Source organism: Heptranchias perlo, chromosome 16 (assembly GCF_035084215.1).
Source record: "Heptranchias perlo isolate sHepPer1 chromosome 16, sHepPer1.hap1, whole genome shotgun sequence".
NCBI classification, from domain to species: domain Eukaryota; kingdom Metazoa; phylum Chordata; class Chondrichthyes; order Hexanchiformes; family Hexanchidae; genus Heptranchias; species Heptranchias perlo.
In genome coordinates, this window is record NC_090340.1 from 43,287,370 (window position 1) to 43,309,094 (window position 21,725).

A 21,725-nucleotide genomic window follows, 5' to 3' on the forward strand; every position below is an offset into this window, starting at 1 on the left:
TGCCCCGGGGTGGGGGAAGGGGGAAAAACGGTTAAGGTTCCTATTCCCAATCATTATACAGCGACCTCTACTCAATCAAGGTCAGGATCAGACTTGGTAGTGAGGTCTTCCACAGCTGAATAGCTTGCCAGCACTTAATGTCAAGTCGCACACGTGAACAATGGCCAATTAGACATGGTACTAGAGCATAACTTTTGCCTGTGGAATCATACCCAAGTGAGAAAGTCAGTGCTTTCAGGTGAGGAATGGAGAGAAAGAAAATGATTGTTCATCCTTCAGCAGACCTTTAAGCACCTCAAAATTCCCAAAGTATGCTGCATTTCACAAACTCTCTCTTGGATCTGCTATTACCTGATAACTCAGCAACACTGCAGCAGGATCATCTGCTTACTTCAACTAGAAATGGTGTACAGAATAAAAATTTAAATCTGCAAGGGGAGGGGAAATTTAAAATGTTGTTCCAACAATCACTAGGTTCATTAATTACAGAGTAGATATTTTGCTTACAATGGAGCATAGAGTTATTTCACAAATATATAAGCTTTAACAACCAAGATTTGGTATTCACGTCTTAGTTCCTGCAAAGCTGTAAAATAAAATTCTGGGGGGGGGGGGGGGGGGGGGGGGGGAGGGAGAGGGAGAGGAAAGAGGAGAAGAGACACAGATTTATTTACTCCTGCCATCTGTGCGAGCAAATCAGAGGTACATCTGCTCAGCATTGACTTTCAGAGATGTGAATGCAAGACTCATGTTGTGAACACTCCACTTCCTTCTACGCCAATGAGACTGCAGGTAACCATGACAACCCCTACAGTGAGCAGTGCACTAAACTAAATATAAACAGAAAATGTCTGTTGCAAACTGGTCCTGAATCTGGAAATGTAGCCAAAAATGAACAATTAATTTTGCACTGAAATGGGTGAGAGGAGCCTGCTGAAAGTCTCAGTTGCTACACAATTAACTTCTTCAGTAGTTAATATGAACAATTCTACATTGAAGTCCTACATGAAAAATTTCAGAAAACAATTTCATTTCTCCAAAAGCTTACCAATAACCTGCAAAAACAAATACATGTGGAAGGATCTCTCCGTAAGGTTTAAACAGTGGAGTCTGCTCTACTTTTATTTCCAGGCAGTGAGTCACACAACTCCACATTTACATATTCAAGCAAAATTAATATACAAGATAAGGTGCAATTGCTGGGGATTCAGTAGTTGAAGATGCAATGCTTTTAAGATAAGGCACATTTAATTTGTTTTTGATCACAATTTAGGTACATCATTTAAAATTCAAACATCAGAAACACTCTAAAGCTGATTTCAAATGTATTTAAAATAAAACAAGGTCTTCTCAATGGTAGGCCTATGTGTATCTAACAGATTTACTTCGTGATTTGCAGCCCTAGCACCCCACTAAATCCAATATAAAGGCAGCTTTGTGTACCACCAAGTGCAATGCTAGAACCGCAAACTCCTAATGTACATGTTTCAAGCAGTCAGCAATGATCCAAGAGTAAATTCTGGATTCACCAAGGCCTCTCGCCAAGATGACCTATTTTTTTTAAACCAGCACTTACCGGCTTTAGCAAATCTGGCAAGTTATTCCAGAGGTTTCCAGTGGCTGCATGAAACCTGCACGTTGGAAACCAGCGTTTCCAGTGGCTGCATGAAACCTGCACGTTGGAAACCAGCAGCTCCAGCAGCCTACTAAGCTCAGTATGAAAGCAGTTTAAATAATTGTGGCAGGACAACAATTTAAATATACAAACTTAAAAATTCATTTCGAATACTGACAGTCTTAAGCAAACATTTATTGTAATTGATTTTTTTTTTAAAAAGTAAGCATCTTACCGGTCTACCAAATATTACAGCTCCTGGGTGAAGGTAGATTTCTACAACATCACTCTCTGGTACAACCTGCACCCTGGCCACTTCTCCCTTTGCCAACATCTCCTGAACAAAATCATTCCATGAGATATTTCCTCCACTGCTGTTAATGGAATTCAACAAGCTCATAATAACAGCTATTATAAACAGCGTTCGCAGCCGCTCTCTGTACATTTGATCCTCCCGCTCCCGCCGCCTTTTTTCTTCTGTTTGGAAACAATAAAAGACAAAATAATCATACTATGGAAATTCATTTGTTCGACAGATAGGAACTAGAAAAGGGGCAGGAGGAAGGGAAGAAAAAGACAATGGGTTTTCCGTTTTTCAAGTTCAACAGCAGAATTTCTGTACCAGCAAAATAGCTAGCAAAAATATTGATATATTATTGACATCACTGCAAAAGTAGAAGAAATTAAAATAAAATTGAGTGCCATTTCACAAGAACACAAAAGATAGAGCTTTTATGAATAAGGGGTGATCAACTATAGAGAATGGAAGCAAAACACCAGATGGGGAGTTAGCAGAAGCTAGAAAATTATGACGGCTGTCAGTTGATGGTGAACAGGACACTTTACATTCCCTGCAGCACTTTTCTTTAGACAGAAATGGTGCTGCAAGGAGATGTAAACACATGAGAAACAACTAAAAAAGACTAATGAAAGTGCAATTTCATCAAGAAAGCAAATGATTGCTTCTTAATGCAACATGTGAGACATCCACTCAATGTGAAGGCGTTAACAGCACAAATTGAATACTGGGGTATAATAACGTAACTTATACGCCCAAGCAGATTTTTATCTTGTATAATTCATTTGGAACATTCTAAGTACTTTGGGCGTCTGATTCTTCTCAACTGAAATTAGAGAAAAGCTACAAGAATAATTCTGGGTCTTAAAACGTTGGACAATAGAAACACAGATTGATAATAATGAAATGGTGCATTAGTCATGAGGACAGTTCTGAAAAGATTGAGAAAATACAATGTTAAAAATCCTGAAAGCAGGATAGTTATCAATTTGCAGAATTAAAGGGCACGATTACAATAGCGAAAAGGCTATATGAGTTTCCTCTTTCCCTCCTCACGCTAAGAATAGATGATGTGTGGACCAGATTGCCTTATAAAGCATTTAATGTAATTGATTAACTTGTTTGAGGAGTTGGCTAAATATCTGGTTAAGAATGGTACTATGATTTACTAAATGTAAATGATCTTAAGACGATGGTTCAAGTCCTGTTGGACATGGAAATGTAATTTGTGGCATGTAACCAGTCACAACTGAATAAGGTTGACTGTAATATTAGACTGAAATCCTAAAGTTTTATTTTCATCATTTGAGGGGAAGGGGAGGAAAGACAGCATGTCAGGGAAAATAGAGTTTCATCTTCTGGACAGTTTAATCTGTAGCTATTTACCTTCCTTGGGCAATCAAATAAGTTGAGTGATATCTATGACAGTACAAATTGTGCATGTTCTTTTGCATCGGTGAGCTTGATGAACCGTGCTTTTTTAAAAAAAAATTCAGTACTTAATTTTGAAATGGTGCAAAAGAACACTAGATTAGAAAATACTTGCTGAAAATAGTCCTTATGATGTGTGGTTTATTCTCATTTGTTTTTGTGATATTTAAACTTTTACTTTAGGGATTATATTTTTTTGCAATTTCAGGGTGCGAAATAATTTGTATTGAATTCATTTCTGCCATTCAATCAGTCCAGACCATATATAGATTGGAGATTTTGTCAATTAATTTTTTGCATCCAGAAGCCATTATTGATTGACATGTACAAAAGAAAATAGGTCCAACAAAAAAAATGATCAAGATGGAAACTCTACTCATTAACAAAACTTCATCCTCCTTGAATGATTTTCATTATCCCCCTCCCTTAAATTTTTCCTGAGCCTCTATGACGTAGTGAGCTTACACTTCTGAACAAGAACCAACTATCTATATCAACTGTAAGATGGGTTTGACAATTTGTAGACTGCATTCTATTATTCAAAACTTGTTTCATTTTTATGATTTTTTCTCACATGTACGAGACAATTTTGAATAGTTCTGAAAGAAAATAACCAAATGCATCTTAAAAAAGGTCATTAATAAAACTGATGATCTATCATTTTCAAAATATTACTGCACAATGGTATTATGCTAGTTATCCCCCTTTCTGGCCCCCATGCTAGCTAATATAGTCAATGATTTCCGCTCCCCCTCAAAACCAGTCATCATCCTCGCCTTCAAAATAAATCCTTGATCCTTCCATTCCCATCAACTACTGCTCCATTTCCAACCTCCCTTTCCCCTCTAACGTCCTTAAAAAAGTCACTTTCCAGCATCGTGCTGATTTTGCCAATAACTCGCTGTTCAAATCTCTCCAGTCTGGCTTTGCCCTTCGCGCCACTTGTAAATGGTTCTAACCAGAATTGAACAACAATCTCTGTAAACAATTTTACAACACCAAGTTATAGTCCAACAATTTTTATTTGAAATCTACAAGCTTTCGGAGGCTTCCTCCTTCGTCAGGTAAATGTTTACCTGACGAAGGAGGAAGCCTCCGAAAGCTTGTAGATTTCAAATAAAAATTGTTGGACTATAACTTGGTGTTGTAAAATTGTTTACAATTGTCAACCCCAGTCCATCACCGGCATCTCCACAACAATCTCTGTGACTGTGACCTTGGTTCTTTATCCTTCCTTGTCCCCCTCAATCTCTCTGCAGCATTCAATATAATTGACCATGCCATCCTCCTCTAGTGCCCTTCCTTTGTCATCCAGGTTTGTGGGATTGTCTTCCCACGGTTCCATTTGTACCTATCCAAACATAGCAACACATCGCCACACCACCACTACTGAATTGCCCCAAGAATCTAACCTCAGTCCCCTCATCTTCATCTATAAGTTGCCCCTTGGCAACATCATCCACTGGCATGGGGTCAGCTTCTAATGACATACAACTCCACCTCTCCACCATTTCCTTTGACTCCTCTGTGCAGTCAGTCTGCTTGTCTGACATCCACTCTTCAATGAGACACAACTTCCTCCAGCACAACAATAGAAGACCAAAGCCATTGTCTTCAGCCCCTGCCACAAATTTCACTCCTGTGCCACAAATTCCATTCCTTTCCCCAACCAGACTGTTGCCAACCTTAGCATCCTATTTGACCTTAAATTTAGTGTCTGACCCCATAAACCTTTCATCGCTTGCTTCCATCTCCGCAATATTGTCTGCCTCTGTACTTTGCTGCTGAAACCCTGATACGTTCCTCTGTCATCTCTAAACTCAACTAGTCCATGCTCTCCTTGCTGGTCTCCCTTCCTCCACCCTACATAAACTCCAAATTGTCCAAAACGTTGCCACATGCAACCTGTCTCACACCAAGTTCCACACATGCATTTCACCTATTCTTGCTGACCTGCTGTGGCTCAGAGTCTCCCGATGCATTATTTTTAAATTCTTGTCTTCACCTTTAACTCCCTCCACAGCCTCGCACACTATCTCTGCCATCTCCTCCAGTTCTATATTCGCCCTCCCCCTCAGCCACGCTGTCCCGGACTCTGGCCTGGCCTAACCTCCCCACTGCCCCCTCTCTTAATCGCACCGTTGGCTTCAGAGCTGTCACCCATCCAGGTCCTAGTGTCTGGAATTCCCTCCCAAACCTCCCTCTCCTCCTTTAAAATCCTTCTCAAAACCCATCTTTTTTACCAAGCTTTTCAGCACCTCCCCATCTCTGGCATAGGATCCATTTATCTTTCACTTTTCCCGTGAAGCATGTTTGGATGTCCCTTATGTTGCTGTCGTCATCAAGCCAAACTTTCATATTGTAAAGTTAAACCAATGATTCACCTACCTTCATCTTCCTCAGGACTTTTCCCTTTGGATCCTTCATTCTGTTTTTTATCTTGATGTGATTTTGATGTGCTGAAATGGTAAATGCCACCTACGAAACAAAATATTTTATCTTATAACAACAACAAACAAACAAACAAACAAACAACAATCTCTCCATTGCCTAAATTAAGTCTGAAAATCATGACACCCACCTAATAATTGGCAAAGCCTTGCTGGGTCTTGTGTCAACTGCCTTAAAATCTGTGTCCTATCAAATCCCTGGAACTGATGGCTTAATGGACGAAACAATAAGCTCTGTGAAAATAAGCAATAATAAAGTACAAAACCTAAATTTACAAACAACATCCTAAGATCTCCCCAGTAATTTCTGCTGGGAAGTGTACAATTGTAGATAGGATTGTAGCTTAATCCCACGACAGAAATACTCTGCCAATACACACCTGCCAATGGCTCACCTGAAATATACCCACTTTTGTGAGGTTCTAGAGCTGGCAAAAATGACAGGAATCTGCAAGAATGAAATCCAGCGCATTTGGATAGCTGAATTATGTCTGAGGGTCAGTGACTATATTGCAATCCTGGAGTACTGGTTATGGTACTGGACTAGCAACCCAGAGGCTCAGAGTTCAAATCTCACCATGATAAATTGTGAAACTGAATTTAATAAATCTGGTAATCGGTGGGCTAGTACCAGAAAATGACCATGAAATCTGCCAGATTGCCCTTACAGGTTTTTGGTTCAGTAATTCCCCTCAGGGAAGGGAACCTGTTACTCCCACCTGTGATACCAGTCCCACACTACATGGCTGAGTCTTAATGCCCTCAGGGCAACTAGGGGTGGGCAATAAATACTGCCTTGCCAGCACCACCCACTTTCCAAGAGCAAATAAAAAAATACTTTGCACATTACTCGCTCAAGGAAATCTTACGGCAATTTCCAAAATAGCTGCATTTTGGTGCGTTTCAGGTACAGTCGTATTCCTGGTTCCAGTAACATACTGTTTTTATGATTCAAGCATTCAGATTTTGTTTTCCATAGCTGGTGCAAGGGATCATTTCCACAGGCAAGCCCATGTGGCCTTATGCATAAAATAATCTGGGAGGCAGCATGTCCAGGGTTTTTAATTAACCCTTTATGTCACCATAAGCATGATGCACCTCGTATTCTCCTAATTGCTTCAACAGATGGGCAAATAATACTGACAGACTGTATCTGGCTAAAAACTATGAACCAAATGTATTAATAAAAATTAACCAGACTTCAGTTACGTAGATAGACTGGAGAAGCTGAGGTTGTTCTCCTTAGAGCAGAGAAGGTTAAGAGGAAATTTGATAGAAGTGTTCAAAATCATGAAAGGTTTAGATAAAGCAAATAAAGAGAAACTGTTCCCAAGGGTCGAGAACCAGAAGACACAGGTTTAAGGTGATTGGCAAAAGAACCAAAGGCGATGTGAGGAAAAACTTTTTAGGCAGCGAGCAGTTATGAACTGGAATATGCTGTCTGAAAGGGTGGTAGAAGCAAATTCAATCATGGCTTTCAAAAAGGAATTGGATAAATACCTGAAGGGGAAAAATTTGCAGGGTTACAGGGAAAGAGAGGGGGAATGGGACTAATTGGATTGCTCTTACAAAGAGCTGGCATGGGCTCGACGGGCTGAATGGCCTCATTCTGTGCTGTAACTATTCTATGATTCATGAGAACATAAGAAATAGGAGCAGGAGTAGGCCATACGGCCTCTCAAGCCTGCTCTTCCATTCAATAAGATCACGGCTGATTTTCAACCTCAACTCGGCACGGACTTGATGGGCCGAATGGCCTCCTTCTGTGCTGTAACCATTCTGTGATTCAATAAACTCCACTTTCCCCACATCCCTTGATTCCCTCAGAGTCCAAAAATCTATCGACCTCAGCCTTGAATATACTCAACGACTGAGCATTCACACCTCTCTGGGGTAGAGAATTCCAAAGATTCACAAACCTCTGAGTGAAGAAATTCCTCCTCATCTCAGTCCTAAGTGGCCGACCCCTTATCCTGAGACTATGCCCCCTAGTTCTAGACTCTCCAGCCAGGGGAAACAGCCCATCATCTACCCTGTCAATCCTCCTCAGAATCCTATATGTTTCAATGAGATCATCTCTCATTCTTCTAAACTCCAGACAGCATAGGCCCATTCTACTCAATCTCTCCTCATAGAAGTTGGGATGAGAGGATTGTCTTATGATAAACAGCAGATTTTTTTAGATTACAGATCTGCACCCATCTCACACAAATTGTTCCAAAGCTATAAAAACACGTACAAACTCTTAAGACCCCTCATAACACCGAATTAACGCTCGTAGAAGTTATACATGAAATTGGGTATTCATGGAATGCTCCTGCTAGCTCCAGTTGTCAACTGGTTGGCAAAGTAGAGTCCATTAAAATAACTTGATATGAGTCAACAGTTCTACCCACACTCTACTTTGAAATCTGAACTGAGCCAAAGGCATATCAAATATCACCATTAAATACAGGTATCACTTAAAGTAGGGTTCAAAGGCATCTGGCTCATCTCCCAGAGGACAATCTTCAGCCATCTGCTCCTTTCAGATCAAAGCCATACTGTAGCAGCCTTGCTTGCAGACTCCTAGATAAAACAAACAAACGACCAGCTTGGTTTCCTTCCCGCAGCAGGTAACCTACCACCTTTATGTAATTGGCAATTAACACTAGTTAAGCGGTCTAAGAGAGGTGATAAAGCCCAACCCTCTTTTTGAAGTTTGGAAACAATTTTACAACACCAAGTTATAGTCCAGCAATTTTATTTGAAATTCACAAGCTTTCGGAGGCTTCCTCCTTCCTCAAGTGAATTTGCTTTTTGAAGTAACATTAACACACAAGACAAATAGAATAAATAAAAACAGAAAATGGTGGAAACACTCAGGTCAGGTAGCATCTGTGGAGAGAGATGAGTTAACGTTTCAGTTCGATGACCTTTCATCAGAACTGGAAGAAATTAGCGATTTAACAACTTATAAGCAAGTACAGAGGAAGGGAAAGAAGGGGGAGAAGGAGGAGGGGAGGAAAGAACAAAAGGGATGGTCTGTGATAGGGGGAGGGCTGGAGTGATTAAATGACAAAAGGGATGTTGGTGCAAGGCAAAAGGGGTTGGTAATGGGACAAGTAAAGACACAAAAGATGGGTCTAGCGGAGCTGTAAATGGCAACAGCAGAACCTGCAGTCTGAAAAAAATGGGAGCAGTGGTTACGATCTGAAGTTGTTGAAATTGAAGTTGAGTCCGGAAGGTTGTAAAGTGCCTAATTGAAAGATGAGTGCTGTTCCTCGAGCTTCATTGGAACAGTGTAGTCGGCCAAAGGCAGGGTGGGAGTGGGACGGAGAATTAAAATGGCAAACGACCGGAAGCTCAGGCTCACGCTTGCGGACTGAACAGAGTTGTTCAGCAAAGCGATCACCCAACCTGCTTTCGTCTCCCCAATATAGAGACGACCGCATTGTGAGCAGCGAATACAACATACTAAATTGAAAGAATTTTTAAATTGATAGCATCTTTCACTTCCTCAGGAGGTCCCAACGTGCTACATAGCCAATTAATTACTTCTAAAATGTAGTCACTATTGTTTTGTAGGCAAAAATAGCAGACATTTTTGCACAAAGCAGGAGAACTCCCTGCTCTTCTTTGAATAGTGCCATGGGATCTTTTGTGTCCATCTGAAAGAGGCCGAAGTTTCAACTAACAGACGGCATCTCCGACAATGCAGCAATCCCGCACAAGTGTCAGCCTATACTGAATTGAAATCCCGGTGAGGCTTACATCCGCAACATTCTAATTCACAGGTGAAAGAGTGTGCTTCCACTTATATTTCAGGTGCCCACACAGACAGTCTGTTACAAGCCAGCAATAAATCAGTTAAAGAGCAAGCAATGCAAAGCCAAAGTAATTGACCATTTGAAAAGACACCAGTTTGCCGAAGTTACACTGCAGCAATGCTTCTCATCTTGCTTTGATGCAATAGAAAATATGCTTTGCATTGACATGATACCCAGTATAACTGCTTTATAATTTCTACCAGGGGGGGCAAAACAGGAATTACTGGCAACTAGTCACCCTGCAACATTAATTCAAAGTATTGTAGATCAATGTCAGAAACTGGACTTAATCATAAGCAAAAGCACAGCAAAAAAATCTCCAGAAATTTGTTTTTGTTAATGTATATCTTTTTGCTCACAATCTTTCATATTAATGACTTGGACTTGGGTAAGCAGGGCATAATTTCAAAGTTTGTAAATGACACGAAATTCGGAAATGTAAACAGCGAGAAGGATAGTAACAAACTTCAGGAGGTGGTGAAATGGGCAGACACATGGCAGATAAAATTTAATGCAGAGAAGTGTGAAGTGATGCATTTTGGTAGGAAGAATGAGGAGAGGCAATATAAACTAAACGGTACAATTTTAAAGGGGCTGCAGGAACAGAGACCTGGGGATATATATACACAAGTCGACAAGTTGAGAAGGCTGTTAAAAAGGCATGCAGGTTCCTTGGCTTTATAAACAGAGGCATATAGTACAAAGGCAACAAAGTTATGCTAAACCTTTATAAAAGTCGGGCCCCAGCTGAAGTATTGTGTCCAATTCTGGGCACCACACTTTAGGAAGGATGTCAAGGCCATAGAGAGGGGGCAGAGGAGATTAACTAGAATGGTACCAGTGATGAAGGACTTCAGTTATGTGGAGAGACTAGAGAAACTGGGGTTGCTCTCATTACAGCAGAGTAGGTTAATGGGAGATTTGATAGGGGTGTTCAAAATCATGAAGGGCTTTAATACAGTAAATAAGGAAAAACTGTTTCCAATGGCAGAAGGGTCGGTAACCAGAGAACACAGTTTTAAAGTAATTGGCAAAAGAACCAGAGGCAAGATGTGGAAAAAAAAATTTATGCAGCGAGTTGTAATGATTTGGAATGCACTGCCTGAAAGGGTGGTGGAAGCAGATTCAATAATAACTTTCAAAAGGGAATTGGGTAAATACTTGAAGGGGGAAAATTTGCAGGGCAATGGGGGAAGGAGAAGGGGAGTAGGACTAATTGGATAGCTCTTTCAAAGAGCCGGCACAGGTACAATGGGCTGAATGGCCTCCTTCTGTGTTGTATCATTCTATGATTTTATGATTCTAAGTCTGATTCTCTCTTCACAGATGCTGCCTGGCCTGCTAAGTGTTTTCCAGCATTTTGTTTCTGCTTTTACATTAACATACTCAAACTGGACAATTGTTTTACTGCTCACAGTATGTTGACTCTCCGATACACAAAAGAACAGGAGATTTTAGTCAAAGCATCTTCCACAAATCCCCTCAGTGACCATTTCTTTGTACCACGTCCCTCATTGTAGCCTCTGTTACTTCTACCAAAAATTAAATCTTTAACAAAACACATTGATCACAATATTCTGCACATACAGACTCAATATCAATGATTTATTTGCAGTGTACCACTTCTGAATCCAGCAATCCCCCCCACCCCCAAACAGATTTAAATGCCACCAACTAAACCACTCAGCCCTCACTTTGTATTTGACTGTTGAAATATTTATATCTGTATAACAAACAATTGTTCATACCACTGCATGGTTAAGTAGAAATTGAAACCAATGCTAATCCTGCAGGAAATATTTACTGGTGTAAATTATGCATTTTCTTTTTTAAAAACAAATCTTGATTTTTTTTTTCTGCCTCCATCTTCTGCCTTTTCCTCACGTCTACTTTCTTTTCTCCACAGCCTAGTCTCACGCTCTCCCACCCATCATTCCATTTAATGATCCACCTCATTCTCCAATTTGATTTCTAATTCTTGCTGGTCTGCAGTGCTGACTTTCTGCATCTCCACGTTCCATACATTTAGGTTTCACACTTCTCTGTGTATAGTGATGCAGATGCAGCCATCCATGCAAGAGAGTGGGAAAAAATCTGTAATTCGAATTATATACCCAAAATCACTCCATGCTATAATTTTCATTAAAGTGCTTGTTAATTCATATTGTGTATATAATAGACAAGAGAACACTACTGTCTGCAGCACACAGTAAAATAAAATTCAATATCATCGTAGGTCCAGTCAACATGGTATGACTACATTGTTGTCACTGTAAAACCTGTTCCAAAATAATTTAGAAACAAAAAGAAATCTACCTTTCTCTTTCTTCCTCTCTCCTTCAATTCCCTAGAATATGTTCTGTAGAACATAGTAGTGAATTTCAAGGATGTACACATTGCAGGGTTGAGATGATGTTGACAAGCTGATTGAGTTTCATTCTCGTTGTTGCAATCACTCCTTGTGTATGAGTCAACGGTACAAGATGCAAATTTAAAAGTGTGTAAATTTGCATCAAATGTTGCCCATAACCCTGTGTGTTTGCTCATGTATCCCTATGGACATGCCCCCTCCACACAGAAAAACTGTATATATTGAATAGTTTTTAAGACACTTTTCATAGCCAATGGAAGTTTTAATACAAAAAAACTCAATTTATGAGTTTTTAAAAATATTTGTTCTAGGGACATAGGCAAGGCCGCATTTATTGCCTATCCCTAGTTGCCCTGAAAAAGAGTGGTGGGCCTTCTCACCCACAATGGTGTCAGGTAGAGAATTCCTGCATCCTAACCCAGTGACAATGAAAGAATGGGGGATATACGTCCAAGTCAGGATGGAGTGTGATTTGGAGAGGAATTTGGAGGTGACGGTGGTCCCACAGTGTTGTTACTCTTGGTGGTAGATCACAGTGGAGAGATGTGCTGTCAAAGTAACCTTGGTGAGTTGCTGCAGTGTATCCTGTATATCATACATACTGCAGCCACAGTGTGTCAGTGGCAAAGGGGGTGGATACACAGTCCAGTGGCAGAGGCACCAATCAAGCAAACTGCCCGGCACTGGTGTCAAGCTTCTTGACTGTGGTTGTGACTGCACCCATCTGGATGAGTGGTGAGTATTCCATCACACTCTTGACTTGAGCCTTGTAGATGGCAGAGTAGCTTTGAGGGTTCAGGAGGTGAGCCACATGTCGCAAAGTACCCACCTGCATGACTACAGTACCATCCAATCAGACATTCAGGGTTATAAGACCTGAGGGCACTTCTATCAATAGGCAAAAAAAATGGGCCTGAAAACCAAAGACCAAATTAACATAGAAGTTAAAGAATGTGATTTTTGCAGATTTGCTTGGACAATAAATGAGTGCAATAATGATGATGGCTGTGGTTGATTAATTTGGTAATGTTAATTTTGAAAATTTTTCAATTTGTAAAGAAATGAATTGTTTTACAGACTATAATAGGCAAATGTAATCCTTAATTTCGTAGCTCGAGGCACAAAATACAAAAATCAAGGAGGCAACGTTGAACTTGAAGATTATAGAAACAATGGAAAAGGTGCAGTGTAGATTGTTAGCGTGTAGGAGGTTAACCATGATGAAGGTATGAAGAGAGACTTGAGAACTTTGGGCTTTTTTCACTGGAACAGAGAAGTTTGAGGGGTGATCTCAGAGGTCTTCAAGAATATGAAAGGTTATGATAGGGTAAATAGTAACAAATGGTCTCCATTTGTTAGCAAGGTGCAGCAAGAAAGAACAAATTTATCATAAAAAGGAATTAAAGGAGAGATTACAAAAAAAACTATACCTAGGGTGATTAGAATGTGGAATTCCAAACACAAACCATTGATGAAATAGTCCATAGATGCTTCTAGAAGGGAAATTATATAGTTGCTGGAGAAAGAGCAATATGGAAGGGCATGAGGAGTGAGCAGGAGATTGCGATTAGACTAGGTACATCCTGTAGAGACAAACAAGTGCAAACTTAATGTGCCAAATGGTTTGTTTCTGTGTTATAACATTGTGATTTGGTTTCCAAGGCTCATTCAACAGAAACAAACAAAAAAAGTCACATTTTTTAGCCTTTGAGCACTCAGTTCAATCGAGCATTGGTTATGATAGCTACAAATGATTTTCACCTGATTGGGTATAAGAAATTAAGTTTACTTGATTTGTTTAAGATAATATAATGCATATTTAGGGCAATAGAGTTCATAAAGAGATTCCTAGTCCACACATCAGTTGTGCATTGTACATTAACTTACTTAGTGGGAAATCGATTTGATTCGGCTGCTCAAAATTTCTTAGAGAAGTTGCACTCCTTTGACTTAGTTCCACGTGGGATTATTTCAAACTTTCAAATGAAATATGCATTTTGTTTTGCAAGTACTGGTTTTGTTTAAGCAGAGTAATGTCTGAAGGTGTCCTATGGTTGTGCAGGGCATCTGACGCAGGTGGGGGCCCTCAACCTGCTGGCAGATCTCTGAATGGACTGTTTTACAATATGTGACACACCAACTGTAACATGGCAAATCAGCCACATCATATATTAATACAACTATGGTTTGTAACAACCAGTTGTGTTATTTTTTATTGTTCAAGTCCCACTTGCCCATCACCTATGTTCTTGCTGATCTACATTGGTGCCCAATCCCCAACATATCAAATTTAAAATACTTGCCCTCATCTTTAAATTCCTCCATTGCCTTACACCACCCTCTCTCTGCAATCACCTACAGTCCTATATCCCCTCCCAAACCCGCCGTTCCTCTAAGTCTGCCTTTCTATGCATTCCCCCTTTCCTTTGCCTCACCATTAATGCAGAGCCTTCAGCTACCTTGATCCTACTCTTTGGAACTCCCTCCCAAAATCTCTCCACTCATCTCTTCAACCAAGTTTCCAGTCACCCCTCCTAGTAACTCCATTTTAGCTTAGCATCAAATTCCTTACACCCATTTGTGAAGTGCCTTGGGTATAATCTATCTGGAAGTCCAATCAACTCTGAAGAACTTCCTGATACCAATCCTAAATTTACCTTTTTCTAGCTTGAACCTGTAGCCCCTTGTCCGACTCTCACAATTTAATTTAAAGTAGTATTCTAGATTTACCTTCTCTATTCCCATGACTATGTTATACACTTGTATAAGACTACCTCTCAGACACCCCCTTTCGGGTTTGAAGAGCTCAAGTTTCTCCAAATCATGGCTGAGGTACTAAATGAGTACTTTGCACCTGTCTTCACTGAAGAGGAGGACACTGCCAATGTCACAGTAAAGGAGGAGGTCGTAGTGAAATTGGATAGGATAAAAATAGATACAGAGGAGGCACTTAAAAGATTGGCAGCACTCAAAATAGAAAAGTCACCCGGTCGGGATGGGATGCATCCTAGGTTGCTGAGGGAAGTAAGGGTGGAGATGGTGGAGGCTCTGGCCACAATCTTCCAATCCTCCTTAAATATGGGAGTGGTGCCAGAGGACTGGAGGTTTACAAACGTTACACCCATATTCAAAAATGGGAAGAGAATAAACCTGGCAACTACAGGCCAGTCAGCCTAACGTCAGTGATAGGGAAATTTTTAGAGACACTAATCCAAGACAAAATTAATTGTCACTAGGAAAAATATGGATTGATAAATGAACAGATGTGTTAAAGGCAAATTACGTTTGACAAACTTGATTGAGGTCTTTGATGAAGGTAGTGCGGTTGATGTTGTGTATTTGGACATTTAAAAGGCGTTTGATAAAGTGCCACATAATAGACATATTAACAAAATTGAAGCCCGTTTGATTAAAGGGGCAGCGGCAACATGGATACAAAATTGGCAACCAGAGGACAGAAATTTACGGTAATTGGCAAAAGAATCAGCGGCGAGATGTGGAGAATTTTTTGTTTTACCCAGCAAGTTGTTATGATCTGAAATGCACTGCCTGAAAGGGTGGTGGAAACAGATTCAATAATAACTTTTAAATGGGAATTGGATCAATACTTGAAGGGGAAAAATTCTCAGGGCTATGGGAAAAGGGCACGGGAGTTGGACTAATTGAATAGCTCTTTCAAAGAGCCGGCACAGGCACAATGGGCCGAATGGCCTCCTTCTGTGCTGTATCATTCTATGATTCTTCTTCAATAAGACCCCTAACACAAGGAATCAGCCTTGTGGCAATTCTCTGCATTGTTTCCATATATGAATATCTCCCTTGCTCCTTAGTGATCAGAACTGGACACCGCACAGTTTGATCAAAACTTCCTCTAATTTATATTCTTTTTTGGCTATGTGATTCAATATTCAATTGCGTTTGTTGATTGCTGATTGAGACATGTTAAGCCTCAAGTCTAAGATTCCTAGGTCTCTCAACTTCATCCTTTAATTATTTCAACATGACTCGAGAAGTACATGTGGCGCTCATTTTTCCTTCCTATGTGCAGCTTTACACTTACCCGCATTAACTTTAATCTGCTATTGCTCTGCCCACTCACAAAGTTTATCCAAATCATTCTATAATTTCTCAGTTTCTTCCTTCAATTTCACTGCCATTCCTAGTTTGGTATCATCTATCGAATGCCACTTTTGACAGTAATAACATCTTTGCATTGATCTTTATTCACTGCTTCAGTGACAATGACTAGTTGTTTTCCACATCTTTGTGCTTGGTCCTGAGAAAATAGATGCTCAAGGTTCTTCCTACACGCACGCACGCACGATAAATTTTAGATATAAGATCTAACATAACCAGAGAAGTAAAATACCAGATCTATACAAGTAACAAAACAGAGAGCGCCACTAATTCTGCATAAAAGCTCTGCAACCGAGCGCTACAGAATTTGATATCCTCATCATTACCCAGTCCTATCCTCCCCTCTACTGTAGCCATTGACTCTTGCTGAGTACAGCTCTATGGAGGCTGGCAAACCTCTGATAGCTCACTGAAGTGTCTGTTCTTCACGCTGCTAACCTTTATAGTGAATATCAGCAGACTACTTAGCAGACTACTTAATCACAGAAGGCATCAGATTGGAGTTCAATCCTGTTCTCACCCAACATTCACACAAGCACACGTTCTAACAGAGATTACTGGATGGCAATGAAGGGGCAGTGGGAAGGCAGTGTTCCAACCGAGATCAGCCAACTCAGCACAGACTGGGAATCCAAATTGGGATTTTTTTGGTTTAGTAACAGGTCGTGTCTTTACTGGCGAGGCCAACAAGAAAAAATTTTATTTAAAAAAAAATACAATTCAAATTCTGGAAATGGACCAAACAGTTCAAGATCATACATTATGCTCCTCAGATCAAGATCATACATTAAGCCCCTCAGATAATGAAGCAGTCTGTGCCCACATGCAGCAAGACCTGGACAACATTCAGGCTTGGGCTGATAAGTGGCAAGTAACATTCGCGCCAGACAAGTGCCAGGCAACGACCATCTCCAACAAGAGAGAATCTAACCACCTCCCCATGACATTCAACGGCATTACCATCACCAAATCCCCCACCATCAACAATCTGGGGTTCACCATTGACCAGAAACTTAACTGCCACATAAATACTGTGGCTACAAGAGCAGGTCAGAGGCTGGGTATTCTGCGGTGAGTGACTCACCTCCTGACTCCCCAAAGTCTTGCCACCATCTACAAGGCACAAGTCAGGAGTGTGATGGAATACTCTCCACTTGCCTGGATGAGTGCAGCTCCAACAACACTCAAGAAGCTCGACACCATCCAGGACAAAGCAGCCCGCTTGATTGGCACCCCACCCATCACCAGCGCACCGTGGCTGCAGCGTGTACCATCCACAGGATGCACTGCAATGACTCGCAAGGCTTCTTCGACAGCACCTTCCAAACCCACGACCTCTACCACCTAGAAGGACAAGGGCAGCAGGCACATGGGAACAACACCACCTGCACGTTCCCCTCCAAGTCACACACCATCCCGACTTGGAAATATATCGCCTTCCTTCATCGTCGCTGGGTCAAAATCCTGGAATTCCCTACCTGACAGCATTGTGGGAGAACTTTCACCACACGGACTGCAGTGGTTCAAGAAGGCGGCTCACCACCACCTTCTCAAGGGCAATTAGGGATGGGCAATAAATGCTGGCTTGCCAGCGACGCCCACATCCCATGAATGAATTTTAAAAAATGATAGAATATATGTTAGATACAGGGCAAAGCTCCATTTTGTTTCTCCCACTAATCTGGCATTACTGCAACCTCAGAACAACTCCATCTACTCATGCAACAATGTGACTTTAATTTCCCCTACCTTGTGACCTGAATGAAGCTTCCAATATAATGCAAAGTTATAGGCAGTTTTATGTTGTGCACTCTCATCCAATTATTGAGTTTGGCCAAACTCATTCCACTTGGAAGCCATGGAACCACAGAAGATCCAGATGCCAAAGATGAAAAGAAGCCAGTGCTCTAACATCACCTAGACCGCCTGCTTCCACCTCCATAACATCTCCAGTCTCTGCCCCTGCCTCAGCTCATCTGTTGCTAAAACCCTCATCCATGCCTTTGTTACCTCTGGACTCGACTATTCCACTGCTCTCCTGGCAGGCCCCCCATCTTCCACACACCATAAATTTGAGCTCATCCAAAAGTCTGTTATTCATAATCATAACTCGCACCATGTCCCGTTCTCCCATCACCCCTGCGCTCACTGACCTACACTGGGTCCGGGAATGTTTCGATTTTAAAATTCTCATCCTTCTTTTCAAATCCCTCCATGGTTTCACCCCTCCCTAGCTTTGTAACCTCCTTCAGCCCCACGAGATTTCTGAGCTCCCCCAACTCTTGCTTCTTGCGCATCCCCAATTTTAATCGCTCCACCGTTGGCAGTCGTGCCTTCAGCTGCCTAGGCCCTAAGCTCTGGAATTCCCTCCCTAAACCTCTCTGCCTTCCTATCCTCCTTTAAGACTCTCCTTAAAACCTACCTGTTTGACCATGCTTTTGGTCACTTGTCCTAATATCTCCTTATGTGGCTCGATGTAAAATGTTGTTTAATAACACTCCTGCGAAGCGCCTTGGGACATTTTACTACGTTAAAGGCACTACATAAATGCAAGTTGCTGTTGTTGCCCTCTTTCCTCCTCCCTGCAACACTATTTGAAGAGCTGGCATCAGATTTACAGGCATTTAACAAAGTAATATATGTAGGGGAAGTAATCCAATCACAAAGTATCCTCTTTTCTGTGCCAATCTGCTTTTGACAAAAATGTAAATGTTTTAGGCAGCCCAATGGTATTGCACATCACAGTACAAAGTCCCAATCCACTTAATTTCCAAAGAGAGTGACACCATTGAGTAGGAGACATTGGTATTTCTCTACAGTGCAGGAGAAAACAATTGGCATTTTCACAAAATTGCCTTTGCATGTTTCCTACCAACCAAAGGGGGCATTAGCAGGTCTGGAATAAAGCCACATGTCACCCTCTTGGCAGCAGGAGCTCAGCACCCAAAAAAGAAAAAATGTGGTTATGTGCCCTTCATCAGAGAGTAAATACCCACACAAAAAATGAGTCTTCTACCTTTGTACTAATTTGTTTTATTTTACTCCCACATCTGTTGGACAATCCTGATTTCTGCCTTCAAAACAAGGCTTGATTAAACAGTTTAATAGTCATCCCTTTCATGATGAATGCTGATCAGGATTGGAAAGATATGTGCCAAATGCAGCTCAATGTAAATAAGTGTGTAAATGGGAAAAAAAAAGTACACAGAATGGAAATATGCCCTAATTATTAAAATAGTTAATGTAATACTATGGAACCATTCACAGGAACACTCAGAAAATCTCCCGATTTCCCATATGGCCAGTCCGCTGGTGGTTATGAAAATTTTTAAAAGCAGAATTGCAGTTGGAAAAAGCCAGAGGAAAGCAAAGGCTATCCTGGGTTTTATGTGGAAACATAGATTACAAAAGTGACAACAAATCCATACAAGACATTGGGTAGGCTGCAGTTTGGAGTAGTGTGTGTAGTTTTAGGCACTCCATTATAGGAAAGATATTAGAGCCATGGAAAAGGTGCACTCGGATAATGTCAGGAATTAAAGGACTTAGTTATGATGAGAGATATTGTAATAGAAATTTCAAAAGGGTTCAAGGGGGTAATAGTGAAAGATTATTTCCAATAGTGAGTGAATCAGTAATAAGGAGGCATAAATTCAGAATTAGTACTAAAAATATAAATGGAAAAGTTAGGAATTTTTACCTCAAACAGTTAAGATATGGGATGCTTTAACACAAGTGGCAATTGAGCCAAATCAATCATAATCTTTAAAAGGGGAATTAAATAAACATTTGAAGAAGATATAAAAAGGAAGAGAGCAAAGTATCCCAGGGTTGCCAGTGCTCACGGATCCATAACCTGGCATGAATCAACATCTCCAGAGGAGGGGTGAAAAGAGGGTAAAGAAAACACAAAAAGCATGTAAAGCCACTTGCCAGCACAACTGGATTATCCTAGTCCATCTGAAATCCAAAATGACAGATCTGCTGCAAATCGTGGGAAATTACATTTTCTGAAAAACACCTTTTTTGGTGAATAGATTTGGGGAGGAAGGGGAAAATAAGTTAAATAAATACTTCTCTCTACACTCAGTTTTGCCTCCAAGGAAATTATATGCAGGACCAGAACTATTTGATTTTATTTAATTCAGGAGTGTGTGCATGCAGAGACTCAATAGGGTTTATAACATGATTAATCAATATTAGAACAGTCAAGGACAAGGAAAGGCCACCTTCCAGTGATCTAACTCTCCCAGCTTTGCATCCAACTGTACTTTAAACACTCCTAATTTTTGTCAAAGCTACCTGGCCTGACAGATTGCTCCAAACATTTAACACTCTGTGTAAAGAAGTCCTTCCTATTATCTGTCCTAAATGGTATAGGGCGCAAAGCAAGGGAGTATCAGACTTAGTAGCTCATGTGAAGAAAAACACCCACACATACTTCAAAAGCAAAATACTGCAGATGCTGGAAATCTGAAATAAAAACAGAAAATGCTGGAAATACTCAGCAAGTCAGGTCTGAAATGTTAACTCTTTCTTTCTCCACAGATGCTGCCTGATTTGCTGAGTATTTTCTGTTTTTATACCAGCACATACTTGATGGGCCTAATGGCTGTTTCTGTACTGCAGCATCCTATTCTAAATTTACTTTTCAATAATTGAGGTTGATGTTTTTGGTCCTACTAGCCTAACTTATTTTGCAGTAATACTCTGCCTTACCCTATCTATACCATTTAATATGTTATATACTGGCCTTCAATGAGTATTGATTTTGAAATACTACGTAGAAAGTACAGAAATCTTGCAACTATTTCATACGTTCATCAACAAAAATATAATACAAATCAAAGCTTTTTTAAACAAAACGTCAACTTGACATTTTCTCTAAGAGCAATAGAAACAATGACCACTCTTACCTTTAAAATAGGATCTCTGCCTTGGCGACAGCAAGATCTTCTGAAAACATAACGCGTCCTTTTAAAGTCACAACTTCTACAGACAAAGTCGCGGCCCAGGACCTCTCCCTGGAAAACAGCTTTCAAACTGAAAAACCGAAATTGCAAAAGCTTATTACTGAAAGACCACAAAACTGGTCTAAGATTTCTCCAACAGCTCCTCTGCTGCTGGAAAACTAACCAAGCAGCCATCTTTAACCAACCGCCCCTCCACCCACTCCCTAACAACGGTCCGTTACGTAAGAAACGCCTCCGCGCAAGCACAGCACACTACCGTTTAGTGGGCATGCCTGAGCAGAGCATGTGGTAGGTTGGGATGACAACGTTGCTGGCGTGATTGATAGAATGTCTCTGTTGTGCAGCTTCTTTGCAGCAAAACGGTGCACTTTGTTGGACAATAAAAAGTGCATTCTTTTTGCAATTTCTAAAACCAATTTGCCTTCACTTGCAATCTTACTTCAGTCCTCTCTGCACGCCTGCTGCCAAAGATTCAAATATGATCATTTGTATGACAATACTGGAAATAGGTCAAAAATATTGCAGGTTTTGTTGCAGAAAATTGTTTTATTTATTGAGAAACCTATTTGAAGGACTGCAGCCCATAGTACCATACACCACAAAAGTTTAAAAGTAGGAGAGAAGCTGAGGTTAATGAGATG

General features: G+C 40.6%; 1 protein-coding gene across 3 annotated transcripts in view; it reads right to left on the bottom strand.

Moving 5' to 3' along the window:
• Window positions 1-21,276, bottom strand: part of spg7 (SPG7 matrix AAA peptidase subunit, paraplegin) — a 54,830-nt gene extending 33,554 nt beyond the window's left edge. For all 3 annotated transcript variants that reach the window (XM_067998029.1, XM_067998028.1, XM_067998030.1), the window contains exons 1-4: window positions 21,028-21,276; window positions 5,926-6,028; window positions 5,733-5,822; window positions 1,851-2,092 (exon numbers count right to left, since the gene is read on the bottom strand). In XM_067998029.1, coding sequence (XP_067854130.1) covers window positions 1,851-2,092; window positions 5,733-5,822; window positions 5,926-6,028; window positions 21,028-21,258 — 666 coding nt within the window. In that variant the 5' untranslated portion in view covers window positions 21,259-21,276. The remainder of the gene's footprint in view (window positions 1-1,850; window positions 2,093-5,732; window positions 5,823-5,925; window positions 6,029-21,027) is intronic.
• Window positions 21,277-21,725: the final 449 nt, after the last annotated feature.